Source organism: Suillus fuscotomentosus (genome assembly GCF_016647785.1).
Source record: "Suillus fuscotomentosus strain FC203 chromosome Unknown F5891scaffold_255, whole genome shotgun sequence".
Taxonomy (NCBI): Eukaryota; Fungi; Basidiomycota; class Agaricomycetes; order Boletales; family Suillaceae; genus Suillus; species Suillus fuscotomentosus.
In genome coordinates, this window is record NW_024539767.1 from 5,047 (window position 1) to 22,509 (window position 17,463).

Sequence of the window (17,463 nt, forward strand, 5' to 3'; positions counted from 1 at the left end):
TCATATGCTATACTTTGTAGTGTGAGTTCAAGCGATTTTGATATTATTGCCTCACTGAAGTCGTGGATGTGCTAGCTTTGTCGCTGTGTCTTGCTTCAACCTCGGCACGCTGTCTCAGAATCTCTCGGTAAGCCGACTGTTCGCTATCACCTGTATACTGCTCACCATTGCTCAAGCACTTTTCTGCGGCAGTCGGTTTTTATAACGGTATTGGCGAAGTTGCCCAGGCCATGCAGATGTTTGTGCTAGGACCGCGTCTCATCCTTAACATTCGAGAATATCATGCTCAGCGCGTGGAGAGCTCTGACGAAGCAACTTGCTTCACCACAATCGATTTCCCTTAGTTGTACAGGGCAGATAATGGATCGTCCATTAAGGAGATTTTCGATGTCCAGGATAACTTTTGCGACATCAGACAATAAAGAAGCAGACTGCCGAGAAGAACATCGACTTCAGCGCACTACGCCACGCGCCTGGGAAGATTGAATTTTTTTGCTTTGCACCATATGATCAGCGTGATCAGATGCGTGAAGGCCGCAAGAATCAGATTTCAACGTTCTCAACGGAACGTTCAACTTCGAGTCTGCTTACAAAATCAATTCCCCAAAACAGCACCTTCGACCCAGGACATCGGAAATGAGATCGCGTGGAGTGTACATGTGGGTGGTGAGCCTGTGAATAGAATCAACTAATGAACGAATGGGCACTGGGCACTGGTCGGACATGAATTCATCAGTCAAATCCAGGATAATCGAGCCTCATTGGTCGCAGACCGAACGCGCAGACTTGGCTGAAGAGACGATCAAAAACGTATGGACCTGATAGAACGACGCATATTCAGGAGATAGCGCAACTGAGAATACGTACGAGCTCGACGAAGAGGACCAATGACAGACTTTCTAGATGCAATGCTTCTCGTACAGCTTCCCTCTGCGTTGCCTTTGTTTGTTCAAATGGCTTCTTCCTCAACACCTACGTCGACTGCCGTGAACCAAGGCAATCCTAGTAATTTCGACTTCGAGAGCCAAGGGGGACGTACAGTTGTACGCTAGACTATGTCGCGTTGCGGGCAGGTAAAATATACCCGTAGACCAACTTCTTCGGGTCTTGGAGAGTGAACTTGCGACGTCCCTTCTTAGCGCGGGCCTTGCTTTCAAGGAGCGGTCCACATGTCGCTTGATGCCGATCCAAAGAATCGGATCTCGACCACCGCTTTCCGCAATAAGGGCATTCGCAAGACGTAGTATAGTGGACGCTCTCAATGTGACGGCCCAAACTGAGCATCGCCTCTGATCTTGAGCAATCCTCGAACTTGCAGGCAGCCGTGTCTGTGGATTTGACACTGTGCCAGTGCAACAGGTGATATGCGATGCGGGCCTTGTTCATTTCTACAAACAGCCCGCAAGGCTGGTCCGTCCAACCGCATGCTCGTATGCAAGTCATCCCTGCGGGTAGTTCGTTTGTAATCTTGACGGACCGCTTGGAGTAGGAATCGTCGAGTTCCATCGCCCCAAATCTCCTCATTCGAAGAAGATTACCATGGGCATCATGAGTTCTGCGGCTGCTGATATCTACCGGCTTCGGGTCATGAACGGGCATAGCCATGGCTACGGCAGTGGCGTCCGCTAGTCTGTAAAAACCAAACTTCCCCTCTCTGATTTCTTCTTCTTCTTCGTCGTCGTCGTCCAAGCATCTGCGCTTGCGGGTGGTTAGCGCGGGAGATGAACCGGAACCATCTTCCTTGGATTTGACAGTATGGCGAGTTTTACGCTTGGGACGTCTGGCGCACATCGGCCCATTGGGAGCGGAGGAAGATGGCTCCAAGCTGCTGTTATCACTCATATACATTGTCGCGTCAGAGTCAGACGCCAGTCGATTCCGAAAGTCTTGGCTCGAGAGTTCATATTGGGCAACTACAGCAGATTCGATCAGCGAAAATTCAGACAGTGAAAAGAATGCACTTTCTACATCGTTAACAACGAAATCGTAGAACTCCGCACCGTCTATAGTAGATCCCTCAATGCCTCGGACAGTCAGAAAGCCATCAATAGTGAGAGCTGGCGGCACACTGTATCGAATGCCCCCGTTTAAGCGGACACTGTCAGAGTGGACTTGTCCACTGAGACCAACAATGTCTAGGAAGTATGGTGCGGTCATCTTTGCTTGACTCGTCCAGGAACACGAGCTGCTCAGCTGTATAGTTGGCTATCATGTTGTGCAACCAATCAGCTCGGAAACCGTCATCTTGTTCGGCTGCTATCCTCTTCAAGTGTTCGTAGGTGAGCCCAAAGTCCCTGAGGTTGCGGTAAAGAGCTGGCGTGGATATTGGCTGATCATGATATATGGCGAGCCATTTACCGATCTCATTAAGTAGTAGAGACGGGTTTTCAGCTAGCAGCTAGCAGCTCGTAGATCTCATCCTTCATGATTTAATCCAACAAGTGAGGGCGGTCCATGATTGGTGTGTTCAGAGGGTTAGCACATTGATTTTCATTATAATTTGCCTCCCACTGCTCTATACTTCTCGACGACACTCCAAGAACAGCAGCAATGCGCTTGATCTCCCATCCTTCCTCCAAAAGCAGGTACAGTGCTCTTTCTTTTCAATCAGGACTGATCCTCTGGTAGACCATGGTGAGCCTGAGTGAGAATCTTGTGCGATATGACTTTCAAGGCGTACAGATGTGTATACAACTCGAAAATGATTTATGTAATTGAATTTTCAACCTACTATTTTTGAACCGCCACAAACACGTGAGTCAAGACTTTCGGAATCTTCCACATTCGTCCTGTTTTCTCCAAATAACCCGGACGTCTACCTCAAGCTCTAACTCCTTAAATGCTAAGTCTAGACTCTAGATCTCGAGGTCGCACGCTCACAATGTGCCGTGGGCGCTCATCATCTTATCTCATGATGATAGCGGGCACGACACATTGCTAGGTACTCAAGACTGACTTTGTGCAACAGGACAAGAATTTCACACATGCGGACATGAAAACAAGCACCCATCCATTCAGTCCTCAATAGTGAGGTTTCCGATCTTGCAGCAAGTCACAAAATTGAAGGACTTGCCTCTTTCTCGTCAAAGTTGTTCATGTGTCCACAACACGATACAGCTTCGTATTATCTTGTGGACCCACAAGGTTTCGATCCAACAAGTAAGTCAGGATTGATGGGTGGTGTTGGGTCATCTCTAATGTGGCTGCAGACTTCAGATTACACGCTCCATGGCATTATACGGGACATGCCTCTCATTCTCGTTCTCTCGACGACGATGATCAAAAGGAGATATTGATCGTTGTGGAGTTTACTGGTTGGTATTTAACCCAGTGGACCCAATGTAGCAGCGCTCAAGGGCTCGAGGATACCAGAGGATTTGTTGGGTGCATTTCGGTGAGGTCCTGCCGTGTTCGTGGCTTCAGAAGGTTGCTGGAGGTCCGCAATCGCCCCAGTGTCCAATATCTGAAAGGGGGAGTAAAGGGGAGTAACCAGTAATATTTAGTGTGTGGGATTCATTCTGAGATGATGACTTAGGTTAGATGGAAACGTGGACAACTATATTAGAGTCGCCCACATGACCTCAATGAACGCCCTGAAATCGAGCACCACATGGTAGGTTACCACAGGCTGTGAGTACTAATTGGTGACAAGCCTTTGTAGTGGATTGGGTTGCCCAGAACAAATGCTATCCTCTACAGCAGATTGCTTCGATCATTTCACACTCAGGCTGTCACCTGTTGGGACCTGTCCACGCTCCCGCGAAAAGCAATTGAACTCGTACCAGTACCCCCATCAGAGCCAGCCACGAGTTCAGCGTGATATTCTGAAATTCCGAGGATCAGATCTTGAGACACGGCCTGAGCACAACCATCTGAATAGGCTAGACAATTTGAATAAAGATGAGTCCTGTGTGATCGATCAGGATCATCAGATGCGGCTTCTTAAAACATGTTTCCTTTCTAGTTGATTTTATACAACAATCCTTGCTGTATATCACTATAAAAGCACTGGATAATATACGCCTGTACGTATACAAACGCCATCGTACACAAAGTCCCCTGATCCCAACATGACCTACATATCGAACGATCCCTCTAATTGGCCTCACCTCGAATGGAGTCGTAGGTACAACTATTTTATAGGTTCGTTCCATGATGTTAGTGATATCTCACTGTCATTGACTGCGGTTTCGCAGTTGCGTCCTTGACCATAGTGGTATATGATTGGGGTGAGCAAGATAATACTTCCAGAGGGGGACCGTTGATCTAAATATGCTTTCAAGTACTTACGTTTGCACAAGAGGCAAGTTTGTGCCATCACTGGTGCAGCCATCTCACTAAGATTGATTTAATAGTTCGAACTAATATTGGTGAGCAAAGTACTATATTAGAATCAAACACTGGGGTAATACAGTTGTTTTGGGCCAGAGGCGACGCTGCTCCCTCATGAATGTTATTTATGTTTGCGTACGTATTTAATGTCATGAATGCAGCTGTCAAGCTGATTTTACCACATGTTAGGTTCGCTACAGTGGAATGCTAATTTCGATGTATGTTTTCAACGCTAGCCAGTCGCCAGTGTACTGTGTTAACAAGTCATCTTTCACAATCAGCTTCTATATACTGGGTATGTGTGCTCATATATGTTCGTTTCTTCTAACTGATGGCATGCAGCAAATTTCCAAGTCTCGATTACAGATCCAGTGGGTATTCTTCGCCGATGTCTGCCATTCCCATTCAACTACTAATTGCGCTCCTACATAGGGGTGAGTGATATCTCACCAGCTTTTATCTTCAAGTTAACGACTTCAACAGCTGTGAGTTGATTCGAAGTATCTATTTAAACAACGCACACCAATGACTGGGTTTTCAGGCAACATTCTGTGGTTCATGTTGGCATGGATGCCTCTGATAATTAATGCCATGCTGGGAGGTGAGTGTGGCCCCTAGTGATATCAACACGACTGAAAATTTTGCAAGTCATCATGTCAACTCGGATACATGCTATGTACCAGGGATCCAAAAGGATACTCATCTTTCTCATTGTGGTCTTACTGGCTTGTACGATCACCTCCGTAGTTATGACGGTGATAGGGAACATCGGTGTTTCAGGAGGTAAGCTTAAATCATGAATGAAATCCTCAGAACTCATGCACAAATATTAGTGGAGAACATCCTTTCTGGCAACCGTCAGTGTTCCGAAAATATGAGCGCAGAAGACACGCGTCTGAATGCAGAGACCACGGTACCCACCACTGTATGGGAGATCCTTGCCTTGTGTCTTGCAGTCTGGATTGTCATCAAACACTTCTGCGAACTGAAAACATCACAGGCAGGGGCGAACATTAGAGAATGTTTCATGGTTTTAATGAGGGGTCATATGCTGTACTTTGTAGCGTGAGTTCAAGCGATCTTGATATTATTGCCTTACTGAAGTTATGGATGTACTAGCTTTGCTGCTGGGTCTTGCATCAACCTCGGCACGCTGTCTCCAAGTCTCTCGGTGAACCGACTGCTCCCTATTACCTGCATACTGCTTGCTCATCATTTTTAAAGTCCTCCTCTGTGGGAGTCAGTTTTTATTACGGTATTAGCGAAGTTGCCCAGGCCATGCAGATGTTTGTGCTAGGACCGCGTCTCATCCTTAGCATTCGAGAATATCACGCTCAGCTCGCGGAGAGCTCTGACGAAGCAACGTGCTTCACTACAATAGATTACCCTTAGTTGTACAGGGCAGAGAACAGATCGTCCATTAAGGAGATGTTCGATGACCAGGATAACTTTTGCGACATCAGACAATAAAGAAGCAGACTGCCGAGAAGAACGTCGACTTTTGCGCACTGCGCCACGCGCCTGGGAAAATTGAATTTTTTTTGCTTTGCACCATACGATCAGCGTGATGGGATGCGTGGAGGCCGCAAGGATCAGAGATTTCAACGTTCTCAACGGAACGTTCAACTCTCCGAGTCTGCTTACGAAGTCAATTCCCCAACTTGCCAAGACAGCACCTTCGGCCCAGGACATCGGAAGTGACATCATGTGTAACAGATGGAGTGTGCATGTGGGTGGTGAGCCTGTGAACAGAATCAACTGATGAACGGATGGGCAGTGCGCACTGGTCGGATATGAAGTCAAATCCAGGATAATCGAGTCTCATTGGTCGCAGATTCTCTGTTATGGCCGGTCGTGCAGACTTGGCTGAAGAGGAAACCAAAAGCGTATGGACCTGATAGAACGACGCATATTCAAGAGATAGCGCAACTGAGAAGACGTACGAGCTCGATAAAGAGGACCAATGACAGACTTTCTGGAGCAATTATGGCGGCTAGTGAATGTATGAGGCAACGAATACACTTCACCTGTCAGAGAGGTCAAATTGAAAAGAGACAAGCCCTTACGCTGATCCAAAATAAATCAGACAGAACATAATGGCATCGACATAAAGTGCGAAGACAATAATGAATTGTTCTGCATCATGTTATTGACTATGAAGCTAGAGCACTGAGATGCAGTGCTTCTCGTACAGCTTCCCTCTTCGTAGCCCGCAGCGTCCATATCCACGTCAGATCACACCCCACCTTTTCCTTCCTCGTGCGCCGCCTTTGTTTGTTCAAATGGCTCCAATCTTCCACAACACCTACGTCGGCTGCCGTGAACCAAGGCGATCCTAGTAATTCTGACCTCGAGAGAGTAGAGCGGGCAGGGGCTTAGGTGGAGGAGGAGGCATCATCATTCTCCACAACCAAGTGTTTCTCGACGCAGCTTTGGTCACCGTCTGAAACCGGTGGTCAAATTCCGCTTGCGAGAGCGTTCGCTTAGTGTAAAACTTTTCATTGAACTCAAACTCGATAGCTCAGGGAGCACCGCTCTCTTCAAATACCCGCATTATGAGATTGAGTGCGAACTATATCAGTGTCAACTCACTTTAGAGACCGCACAGGATGTTCTGGTTGGGGTGGTCAAGTAGAAGGTTGCCTTGTCATTCTATGCATGATAGTTGGATGGTCTTTCTTTGGCACATCGTGAGGCTCTGGCGCCGACTCATCTGGAACAAGTTGGATCGCTGTTTGTTTCAAAGCCACATTGTGAATGTACTTGGTTGACAATGGCGTTGTCGATTAAACGACTATACTGTGCATGAGCTCACGCGCTGAAGGTAGGTAATGCCGTGATCACAGGTTTTTTCGAAATGAAGGAATGGTGGTCATAATTTTGGAATTCGTAGCGAACAATGATCTGCTTACCAAGCGGCACGGATGGGGCACGGATGTGGCAGTGATGCGGCAAAATCCTAAAGTAAGGCCCTTGCCGCAACACCACTTTATAACCATTACTAGGTTGTACCACACTCGGCCACTCATGCACAAGGTAACTGACCTAGCGGTATTACTTGGCGAATTCATCACTTTATGGACTTCAGCGCAGAGAACTTGATACTCAATGTCAACGTGTCTGCGACCGCCAACTCTGCGCGGCCTACTTTGGTGTCATTACAAGAGGGGTTCAGAACTGGCCGTCGAATGCTCATAAGGAGTGCATCGATAACTTGGCTTGTAGTGTTGTTGCGCGCCATTATGCAATCATGTAGAGTGCACAAGGAACGAGACGGAACAAACTGAGGTCACTTTCAACAGCAACACTGCCATTGACATGCAGTGTAAGACAGGCGCTCAGCATAAACTCAGCTCCATCCGAATATCTTCTCACCCTTGACTATCGCTTTCACCCCTTATCAAGCTTAGATTATACCTCATTCACCAACCGTCTCGAAGCGCAGTGTCCTTTCTTGATCAGAGTCAAGCTTAGCGAAGTCGGTGAGTTAAGCACATCATCAAAATGAAGGGAAGCACAAGGACAAGTGTCACTCAACCTACCAGCACTCTCCAGATGAGCGCGAAGGATCCACCACCATATGGTGCACAGCACCGCCAAGACGCACTTTGGGAAGGCGAGCAGCCACTTTATGAAACCCACCAACTTACTCAATTAGAACCAGGCGGGAATGATGTGCTTCCTCCTATGTGGCAACAGTTTAAAACGTCGTCGGATGATGAATCACGATATCAAGATGACACGTTCAAGATAACCTCGTGGAATCGGCCTCTACCAGGAGTGCGACTAGGTGAAGGAAGTGATTGCGACAAGGAGCAACGAACTCACGGTTGAACCTAGATTGTCCTGGAGATCTCGTTGTTCCCGGATGGGAGTGGCACATTTCACCACTCGGTCGGTCCTACTTCGTCAACCACAATACTCGGACCACTTCGTGGAAGAAACCAAAGCCAGAACATCCGGCAGGAAGCTTGATGCCGGAGTGCGTTATCGAGGATCACTCCGGATGCATATGGAGCCTTGCCTACTTGGGCACCAGTGGCAATATAATGAACGCGTCTGATGATAGTTCTATTCGTCAGTGGAAAAGAGACGGAGAGCCAGTAGGAAAACCTTTAAATAACAATGGGGGAGGGATAGTTTCGATGGTAGTATCCCCAGATGAAACGATGGTAATTTGTGGAAGTACAGACGGCAGACTGCGGCTGTGGAATATCAAGGAGGGCTGCATGATCGGCGACCCATGGGAGGGGCATACTAATGCAGTGAGGTGCCTTGATTGGTCTCGCAATTCACAGGAGATAGCAAGTGGATCGGAAGATGGCACCATACGACGCTGGAACCCGAATACTGGTCGACAAATAGCACCACCCATACAGACCAGTCACGGATGGGTTTATGCCGTCAAGTACTCTCCACAAGACGATAAATTCATGAGCGGCGGCGGAGACAGCGCAATTTGCATGTGGTCCAGGGACGGCAAGCTACTTATCAAGATCATGGGACATGACGCGGACGATGTGGTGACGTCGTTGTGTTGGTCCAAGGACGGCGCACACATATTCTCCGGGTCGGGCGATAACACCATCCGAAAATGGCAGGTTATGGATGGGCAGGAACTCGTTGTTCTTCGGGGTCATACCCATGTCGTCGGATCCTTGTGTCTCACTCCCAATGAAAGCTATATTGTTAGCGGATCAAGTGACTACTCCATTCGCATCTGGGATCTCAAGACCAATCAGGCAGTCGGAGATCCACTCTTGCATGATGACCAAGTCTTCGCTGTGGAAATGTCCCGCGATGGAAGATACATTGCCAGTGCTGGACTAGATAAAAAAATATATGTATGGAGCCTGGAGGCGGCACTCCAAAACGTTGTGGTACGTATACGCTTTGTAATCCAGTTTTCCTTCCTAATGTTTCTGGCCATTTAGGATGTGAATGATGGGGATGTCAAGCTGAAGGCAAGTCTTCTCTGCTCCTCTTTCACACTAGATCTCACCTTTTACCAGAGACGTCCAGCCCAACCGAGAGTTGTGCGCCCGCCATTCGTGAGCAACCTCACCTTGTCTCATATGTTTCGTTTGATCCTTAATGCCCATCTGCATTTCAAACAATAGGCCAATAACAGAGGCTCGGCGAAATATGTCAGTAATTTTTTTTTCGTCCTTCAGCTCCTGCTAATGTGACTTCGATACAGGGCAATGATTTCTTTGGCAACAAGTTAGATCATGCGCCTCGTCGTGCAGCTCCATCGGATAGCTTATTGTCTCTCATTCGCTAGCGCCGTGTGCTTGGTACTCTCCGGTTCAGTGCTCAATCTACAGATGCGCCCCCACCATCACCTCGCGAGTCCCGGAATTGGAATTTCAACTTATTTCCCGTAGGAAATTTCACCCGCACCATTGAAGTAGCTCCTGGCCGCAAAAAAGATGTGAGTGTGACTCGCAATCATAATTGCTATTCTTTAATAATAACATTCAAAACACAATTACAGAGATACGCCATTGCCCCTCCCAGCAAGGCAGAAGTGGAGGCAGCTATGCAACGTGCAAACGGCAACCAAACCAACAGTTCAACGCAACCGGGTCAACCCGTAGCAGCTGCACAGGGGTCTCAAGCAGGGGCACAAGGGTCTCAAGCACGACCAACAGAAACAGACCAGTCAACCGGTGGGAGGGGAGAAGTTTCCTACGAAGTTTCCTGCTGCGGATTTTACTTGAGTCGTCATTCCACTTCCCGTCAGTCATGAAATCATTTTGAAACTTTGTTACTTAAACATTTCTCTTCCCTTTCATCTGTGTTTGCGCATCATGCTTATATATGTTAGATAGCTCGTTCCGTCCATGTACATGAAATTGATATATTTCTCTTAATAAGAGACGCATGGTTGAAGCAAGCATGAGGTTGCGCCAATGTCTGTGTAGCTCCCGCATAGAATGTCCGAAAGGCACAGGAGATCAAATATAAATAGGGCCAGTGTGCAAAATGATACTCTGATACCATAGCTGTGCACCGGCGCTGTTGAGTTTCGCTGATCCGTTGGAATATGATGGCGAAGAGCTGCAATTAAGGGGCACAGCAGAGGGCTCAGACCTGTATGCACGATTGGAGGTTAGCCAGGGACTAGTGGCGTGTGATTAGTAGTGGGCAGTGGGCATAAACTGGCGATGTCTGAGTCCAGCACTCGAAAAGCAAATTCGAAAGCGTCAAACCTGCTGCCAAAGAGCATGCAAAGCTCAGTGTCGAAGTCCATGCCTCAGATATATCCCCTCTATAAAAGTATTTATCAGTAATTCAGCTCCATCATGTTAGGTGGTTCTCCGCTGTCGCCAGTCAGTCGCCGTTTCGGACCTCGAAACCCACCAAAGTGACAGATCACGGTGTTTTCACCTAGCAGTCGTGCAGCCACTAGTATGCGCCGCGGCCAAGGCCGAATTACATGATATATCGTAAAGCCGGAGGCGATTTTCCTTCCGGCCAGTCTACTACCTGTTCCAACTCAAGTACTCATACTTCAAGGTACCAGGCCCGCTGTAATTTGATATCATTGGTTGCTGTGCTCAGTCTGCGCCCAATGATAACCTTGATAAGTGCAACAACAAGATGTGATGGGATATCATCGATCATCTCCGCCTTTGAAGTTCACTGACCACTACTATGTCCTACATCTCACATGATCCCTATTGGTGGCCATTTCTCGACTGGAACCGTATTTCCAGCTACTTTTTAGGTTCGTGAAGAACCTGAGCAAGGCGGATGCGCCATATATCTCACTCCATCTTTGACTGGTTTCGCAGTTGCATCCTCCGCTGCGGTGGCATACGACTGGGGTGAGCGAGATCATTCTTTCCGAAAGAACTTTATATTGATAAATGCGGATGTATGTTCAAGCTTTAGCATTAGGACAAGAGGTAGCAAGTCAACGTGTTTTATCAGCGAAGCCGCTCAGCATGTTGTAACAGGTCGAACTGGTCTGGGTGAGCAAAAGTCCTATATCAGAAACACAGGAAGATAATGAAGAAGACGCAACACTGGTCCCTTATGACTGGTCTATATATCTGTGTAGGTTATGCTATGAGCGTAGTCGACAAGTTGTGCTGACTTCAATTTGAATACGCTAGGTGCGCTACATTGGACTACTATATTGCGTGTACGTACAGTTTGCAAGATTATTTATTAGGTGGCACTGCACCGTGCTAATAAACTATATCTCGCAATCAGCATCAACATGCTGTGTATGTATCTCAAAATATACTGTGTCCGTGTCCCAGTCTTCTGACCGGTGGCATATAGGGTATCTCAATTCAGTATCAATGACAAATGCAGTGGGTATTCTGTATGATGCCCGGCATCCCCTTTTGCTCATTCAAGCCCCATACAGGGGTGAGTATCATTTTCTGGCGGCTTGTTGATCAGATGTGATAAGCACATCAGTTGTACGTTCATTTGAATTATCGAGTCCTCCGAGTAACCCGTGTTTTCAGGCGCCGTCCTTTGGTTTACGCTGGTATGGATGACTGTCGTCGTCAATGCAATGCTGGGCGGTGAGTTGTTCAGCTGCGGTATCCTACTAATATTGACCATCATGCAAGTGGTCATGATGACTCGCATACATGCCATGTATGGGCGATCCAAAAGGATGCTCATCTTTCTTATCGTTGTCTTGATCGCTTCAACTATCACGGGCGGAGTTATGGTGATAGTTGCAGGCATTGGCGTTTCAGGGGGTAAGCTTTCAGCTGTAGATATATAAGCCTTGAGCACACGAGACTGATGGGCAAATATCAGAGAAACGCTTCTTTTCCGGCACCAATCAGTGTGCCATTGTCTTCGCTGACATAGATGCCGTCCATCTTCACGAAACGGCATGGATTCCTGCCATTATGTGGGAGCTCATTGCCTTCTGTCTTGTAGTCTGGATTGTCGTGGACCACTTTCGTGAATTACGACAACATGGACCAACAGGATTGACCATCAGGGACTATTTCACGGTTTTAATCAAAACTCATCTGCTATACTTCGTGTCGTGAGTTCCGTGGCTTATATCATTACCTTGTTCGCTGAAGTCCTGCATGTGCTAGCTTTGCTGCCGTATCTTGCCTCTACCTCGGCCCACTGTCTCCAGCGCTGGTACGCCAACCCGTGACAGTCATCTGCATCTAATCATTTCTAATCATTACTGCAGTCCTCCGATTCCCTGGAAAGTGGTATTTATTTCGGCATTCTCAATTTCGCCCAGCCGGTGCAAATGTTTGTGCTGGGACCACGTCTGGTCCTTAGTGTTCGACAATATCACGCTGAACTCGCGGCCGAGTTTGACGAAGGAACTAACATGACTGCGCATGCCTTCCAGGAGCATGGACATCTGTTACTTAGCAGTGGTGTGTAGCGAGTACTGCACAGGGAGCGTATAGATCTGGACTATCGTTGTGGTATTTAAGCTTCACTGTAATAATCTCTTTGTAAACATTATGTTTTCAAAGTGAGTTTGAGCATTCGGGGAATTAACACATGGCATGGAACGTCTACTAGATTATAGAAGTGCCGATAGGTCGAGAAGTACACGCACTGCGTCAAGTAGGAATGTCGCCCTGCAGGTAGCCTAAAGTCGCTACTGCTCACACCGATGGAAAACGAGATCTGGCCCTCAAATTTGCGCCACCCCTGAGCGACAACATCCCAGATAGACAAGTCATAGCGCGAGAGCGTTATCGAGACCTGCTTCGTGTCGTACGGCGAGATGTCTAAATCCGCGATCGTTGAATCTGACAGAGAGCGATGAAGGAAGGTCATGCTCTGCAGCGACCCACTCATTCGTTCAAGTCATCTGGTATGTTCGTAAGATGTCCCCGAGATCACGAACACCATGTCCCTGTATCACACTTTGAGAATGCAACGACTACCCATAGAATGTTTGATGTATGCTGCAGATCGACGACATCCCACCATTGTTTGACCCATGATGATGCATTAATTGCACTACGTTAATATCCACTAAGTAAATGTACCGAATCAAATCAAAAAGCATCTCAAACAAGAAGCACGATCAAGCAGGAATATTACCCTGCAGCCTAAAGTCCCTACTACTCGCACCAATCGAGAACGAGATCTGGCCGTCAGGCTTGCGCCACCCCTGGGCGACGACGTCCCAGATAGACAGGTCATAGCGAGAGAGCGTTATTGAGACTTGCTTGGTGTCCTTCGGCGAGATTTCGACGTTTGTGAAGCCCCTCAGGACTGATGGAGGCTCGCTAGCGGAGGACGGGAAGTGAATGTAGAGTTGAGGAATCTATTCGAGTAGCTTAGGCTTAAATATCGAGATAACGAGGGTAATGGGAGTCACGAACCTCAGTCCCAGATACAGGTCCCGTGTTGGTGACCTCGAAAGTTACCTGGAATGCAGGTTCATGGAGCCTGGTAAATAGCGTATCAGCCTGCGGATCCTTCATTGGTCTGAATAAAACTCACCAAAGCGCGGTAGAAGACCCTTCAGCGATGGGCGAAGCCTCCCCATTCTTCCAAGCAGTGATCAAACCCTCCTGATCAGTATCTGACGACTGAATCGGAGTTACGCCAAGGTTAGAGTACGTGAACGTGGTATAACTTAAGCCGAAGCCAAACTCGAAGCGCGGCGTGATGTTTGCCTGCATTCACCCTTGTTTAAGACTTGAAAACGCCTAGTAAAATCAGGGAACTCACTTGATCAAAGTGGCGATAATCGATGAACAACCTGGGAAGTGAAGTCAATATCAATGCAAGTCGATATTGGTCCGGTTGACATACCCCTCCGTGTAATCAATGGGGACAATTTCGTTTCCTGAATCATCAGTGATGAGTTGAGCAGGATAATCGGCGATATCTTTGGCAATAGTATATGGAAGTCTTCCAGAGGGGTTGTATGCGCCATAAAGTATGTCAGCGATACCATTACCTGCCTCCTGGCCCTGGATGCCGGCCCAGACGACAGCGGTGATGTTAGGGTGCTCGATCCAAGGCTCGATAATGAGCGGGCCGACACTGTTCACGACGACTATGGTGTTGTTGTTCTGAGCAGCGACGGCAAGGATCAGGTCATCACCGTTGTGCCAAGCAGTGAGGTTATTACTGGTTCGAAATGAGCACAGCCGTCACTGAAGATGTGCGAGGAACGTACCGATCTCCCTGATTACCATCAACAGTGATATAATCCTCGCCAGAGTCTGAGTTGGTGAAAACGAGAGCAACAGCCTCGCCATATGCCATATTACCAGCCAGAACGGTGTTCCAGTCGTCGAAGTCCCAGAACACGCTGCTCCCGTCCTGGCGAGCACGCTCCTGAACACCCTCCAGAGGTGATATAAGGTAAGGGAAGTAACCAGTCCTATGTGTCGTCGATCAATTTTCAGGAAAAGTACAAGTACGTCTGAAAGAGCACATACCCAGATCCCCAGCCCATGGCCAGAATCCCGTCACTTCCACCTTGATCTGAAAACTCATTCGGGCCGAATTTGCCTGGACGGGCATCGCTTCCGATCAATACCATGTTCCTCGGCTTGTTCAATGGCAGCGCCCCATTTACATTTTTCAAAAGGACCGTCCCAGCTGCGTCAATCTCCCTTACAAGCTTATAATGGTCAGCCTGCACGTTCACATGCTTGTTGTTCACTTCGTCGTTAGAATTGAACGCGTTGAAGTTCGTGGCAGGGTAGGCCTCGTCTTGGTGAAGGAAGTACCAAGCAGCGATGATGCGCGTTGCCATGTCGTCCAGGCGAGCCATGCTGATGTAGCCGTCGTTCACGTAGTCCGTCAGGTTCCCTCCGAAGTAGGAGTTACCGGAGTCAAACGTAATATCACCGGGCATGGTCATGTCAAGGCCTGCGACAGCAGAGAGGGTCGACATCGTCGCCGACCAGTCAGATTGAACGAAACCTTGGAAACCATACTCCCGCTTCAAGATATCATTTAGCATCTTGTCATTGTTGCAAGCATAACTTTCGTTAATGAGATCTGCGATTCAGACCTCAGATGATGTGAATGGTGTATATAGAACATGAGTGAGACTTACTGTAACTGCACATGACGGACGAAACGCCGGCCATGACGCTGCGCAAGAACGGGTGCGCGTAAATCTCATGTTGAGTCCGGTCATCAACATTTGAAGATTCTGATGTGCGGAAGTGCTCCTGCTCACTAGTAGGACAGATGAATGCAAGTGCGAACAGGCGTATAAAAAGACAAACTTGTTGATGAAGTGCTTGGCAGTGGCTTGTACTCCGCCATTTTGTAGGCCTAAAATTGTCTCGTATGCGGATTCGCCGGTCAGGAAAGGATCTGCACCAAAACCCTCCCAGTTACGGCCGCCTTGAGCAACGCGACCCATGTTCATCATGGGACCAAGGGCAATGTTAACGCCCTTGCCCTTGAACTCCTGACCCAAAGCCAGGCCACGAGCACGCATCAGAGCACGATTCCAGCTGTGACAGATGAGACAAGTTACGACGGTGACCTTGAAGATGACTCACGTGGATGCTACCTGAATGCCAGCAGGGAACGCAGTTGCATAGTCTGCAAACCGGACAGCGAGAGGCGAATCCTAGCAAATCGTGAGACCAATAGCTCATAAACTCAAGCTACGTACCTCGAGACATAGACCGGGAAAGTTTTTATTGGGTGGGATATTACCAACGCACAACCCGTTTGCCCAACCGACTCCTGTGGTGATGTTGACCTTTTCCTCGATAGTGTAATCCAATATCTGGACATGAAAGAGGTTCAGCACGTGGAGACATAGAAAGAGTTTCGAATGATAAAGATGGCAAGACAGTCAAAAAAAATTGCCATTAAGACGGATGCACTCACAAGGTTCTCGGCTTTTTGGTAGGCAGCAGCCCACGCAGGCGCAAAATCTGGCACGACTTGTGGATCACTGCTAACAGAAGGAGGGTTCAAAGGATCAGTTGCAGGGTAAACAGGAGGACGAGGATTGAGAGTAGGTGTGGGATATGGAGTGAATGAATAGCTAGAGAGTGGAATGGTGATAACACCAGTTGTGGTGGACGCGCCTGAGGTGTTGGCGGAAGCAGAAGATGTCGCGGAGGTTGCAGCAGAAGTTGATGAAGAATTGAATGAGGTTGTCACCGACGAATATGGACCAGCTACAGTAGCGCTAACGTTACCACCTGGAGTAGATGGTGTTGCAGCAGACGGAGCCAGGGTGGCCGGTCCACCTAGAACGAATGGAATTATAGACAACGACAGTAGCTTAGACAGCATGGCGGCTGCACGCTTGATTTCTGGAGGAAAATAAGATAAAGAGATGGAAGGTCAAAATCACTAGCTTAATTTATGAACTCGGAACCGATACTTGGGTTCGAGCCGAACACGAGCCCGGCGGGGAAGTCCATAAGTCAATTTTCACGCGTACCGCTGCTAGTGCGGGCGGATCACAGCTGCCAGCTGGAGCGCGAGCCTTAGTACCAGTGAAAATCATAGAAGTGAGCTAACTTGTAAATTGCATTGTGAAAGGACCGTGCCATGATGCCATGATGTTGATGTCCGAAACCAAATATATCATGGAGTCTGCCAGCGTGCCAATTCGAGCATACCAATCAACGCGACGCGCTCACGGACCCCTCAACGTTGCAACCACAATCATCACGCGTCATCGCAGTTTGTTGCCCACTATCTTCTGTTGTCCCTCAGCGCTAGCATGTGCTTGATAAATTTGCTTATATTCCGACCAATAAGAATGAATACAATATAGGTTAGGTCACAGAGGTTGTTTGGCGGTGTTTGGAGCACAGGCAGGGCGTTCCGGCAGCAGTAGCAGCCCCATCACTTTGTTGTAGAGTCCATAGCACGCATTTAGCAGAGCCCACTCCAACATGATCCCCGACGAATCTCGAGCTCGTACGACCATGCTAAACGTTATAACCAACTGGTCATAGTTGCCTTGGTGGTGCGACAGCACAGCAAGAATCATCTTACGCCTCCCAGCAATCTCAACAACGGCCAGCTCATCCCTAGCCTGCACGGCGTTTAATCTCTTGGCGGTGCCATGATCTTTTGCGGGCCTAGTGGGAGTTGGTAACCTTGGCACTTGGATTATTGTGAGGGTGCATCCAGCTCGGATATGTAATTGGGAGGAAG

The 17,463-nt window shown here is 48.1% G+C and overlaps 2 protein-coding genes across 2 annotated transcripts; both read right to left on the reverse strand.

Moving 5' to 3' along the window:
* Positions 1 to 1,953: 1,953 nt before the first annotated feature.
* F5891DRAFT_920842 (uncharacterized protein) lies at positions 1,954 to 2,398 on the reverse strand (the record flags this gene model as incomplete). The annotated part of the gene is made up of 2 exons (XM_041373777.1): positions 1,954 to 2,098; positions 2,121 to 2,398. Coding segments are annotated over 2 exons (423 nt in total), but the record flags the coding sequence as incomplete, so codon positions are not given.
* Positions 2,399 to 6,485: 4,087 nt separating this feature from the next.
* F5891DRAFT_1156405 (uncharacterized protein) lies at positions 6,486 to 7,187 on the reverse strand (the record flags this gene model as incomplete). Its single annotated transcript, XM_041365216.1, is given in 3 exon segments — positions 6,486 to 6,667; positions 6,682 to 6,870; positions 6,925 to 7,187. The coding sequence occupies 2 exon segments, from the start codon at positions 6,731 to 6,733 to the stop codon at positions 6,486 to 6,488; spliced, it is 234 nt and encodes a 77-aa protein (XP_041216636.1). The 5' UTR covers positions 6,734 to 6,870; positions 6,925 to 7,187.
* Between the last annotated feature and the right edge of the window lie 10,276 nt (positions 7,188 to 17,463).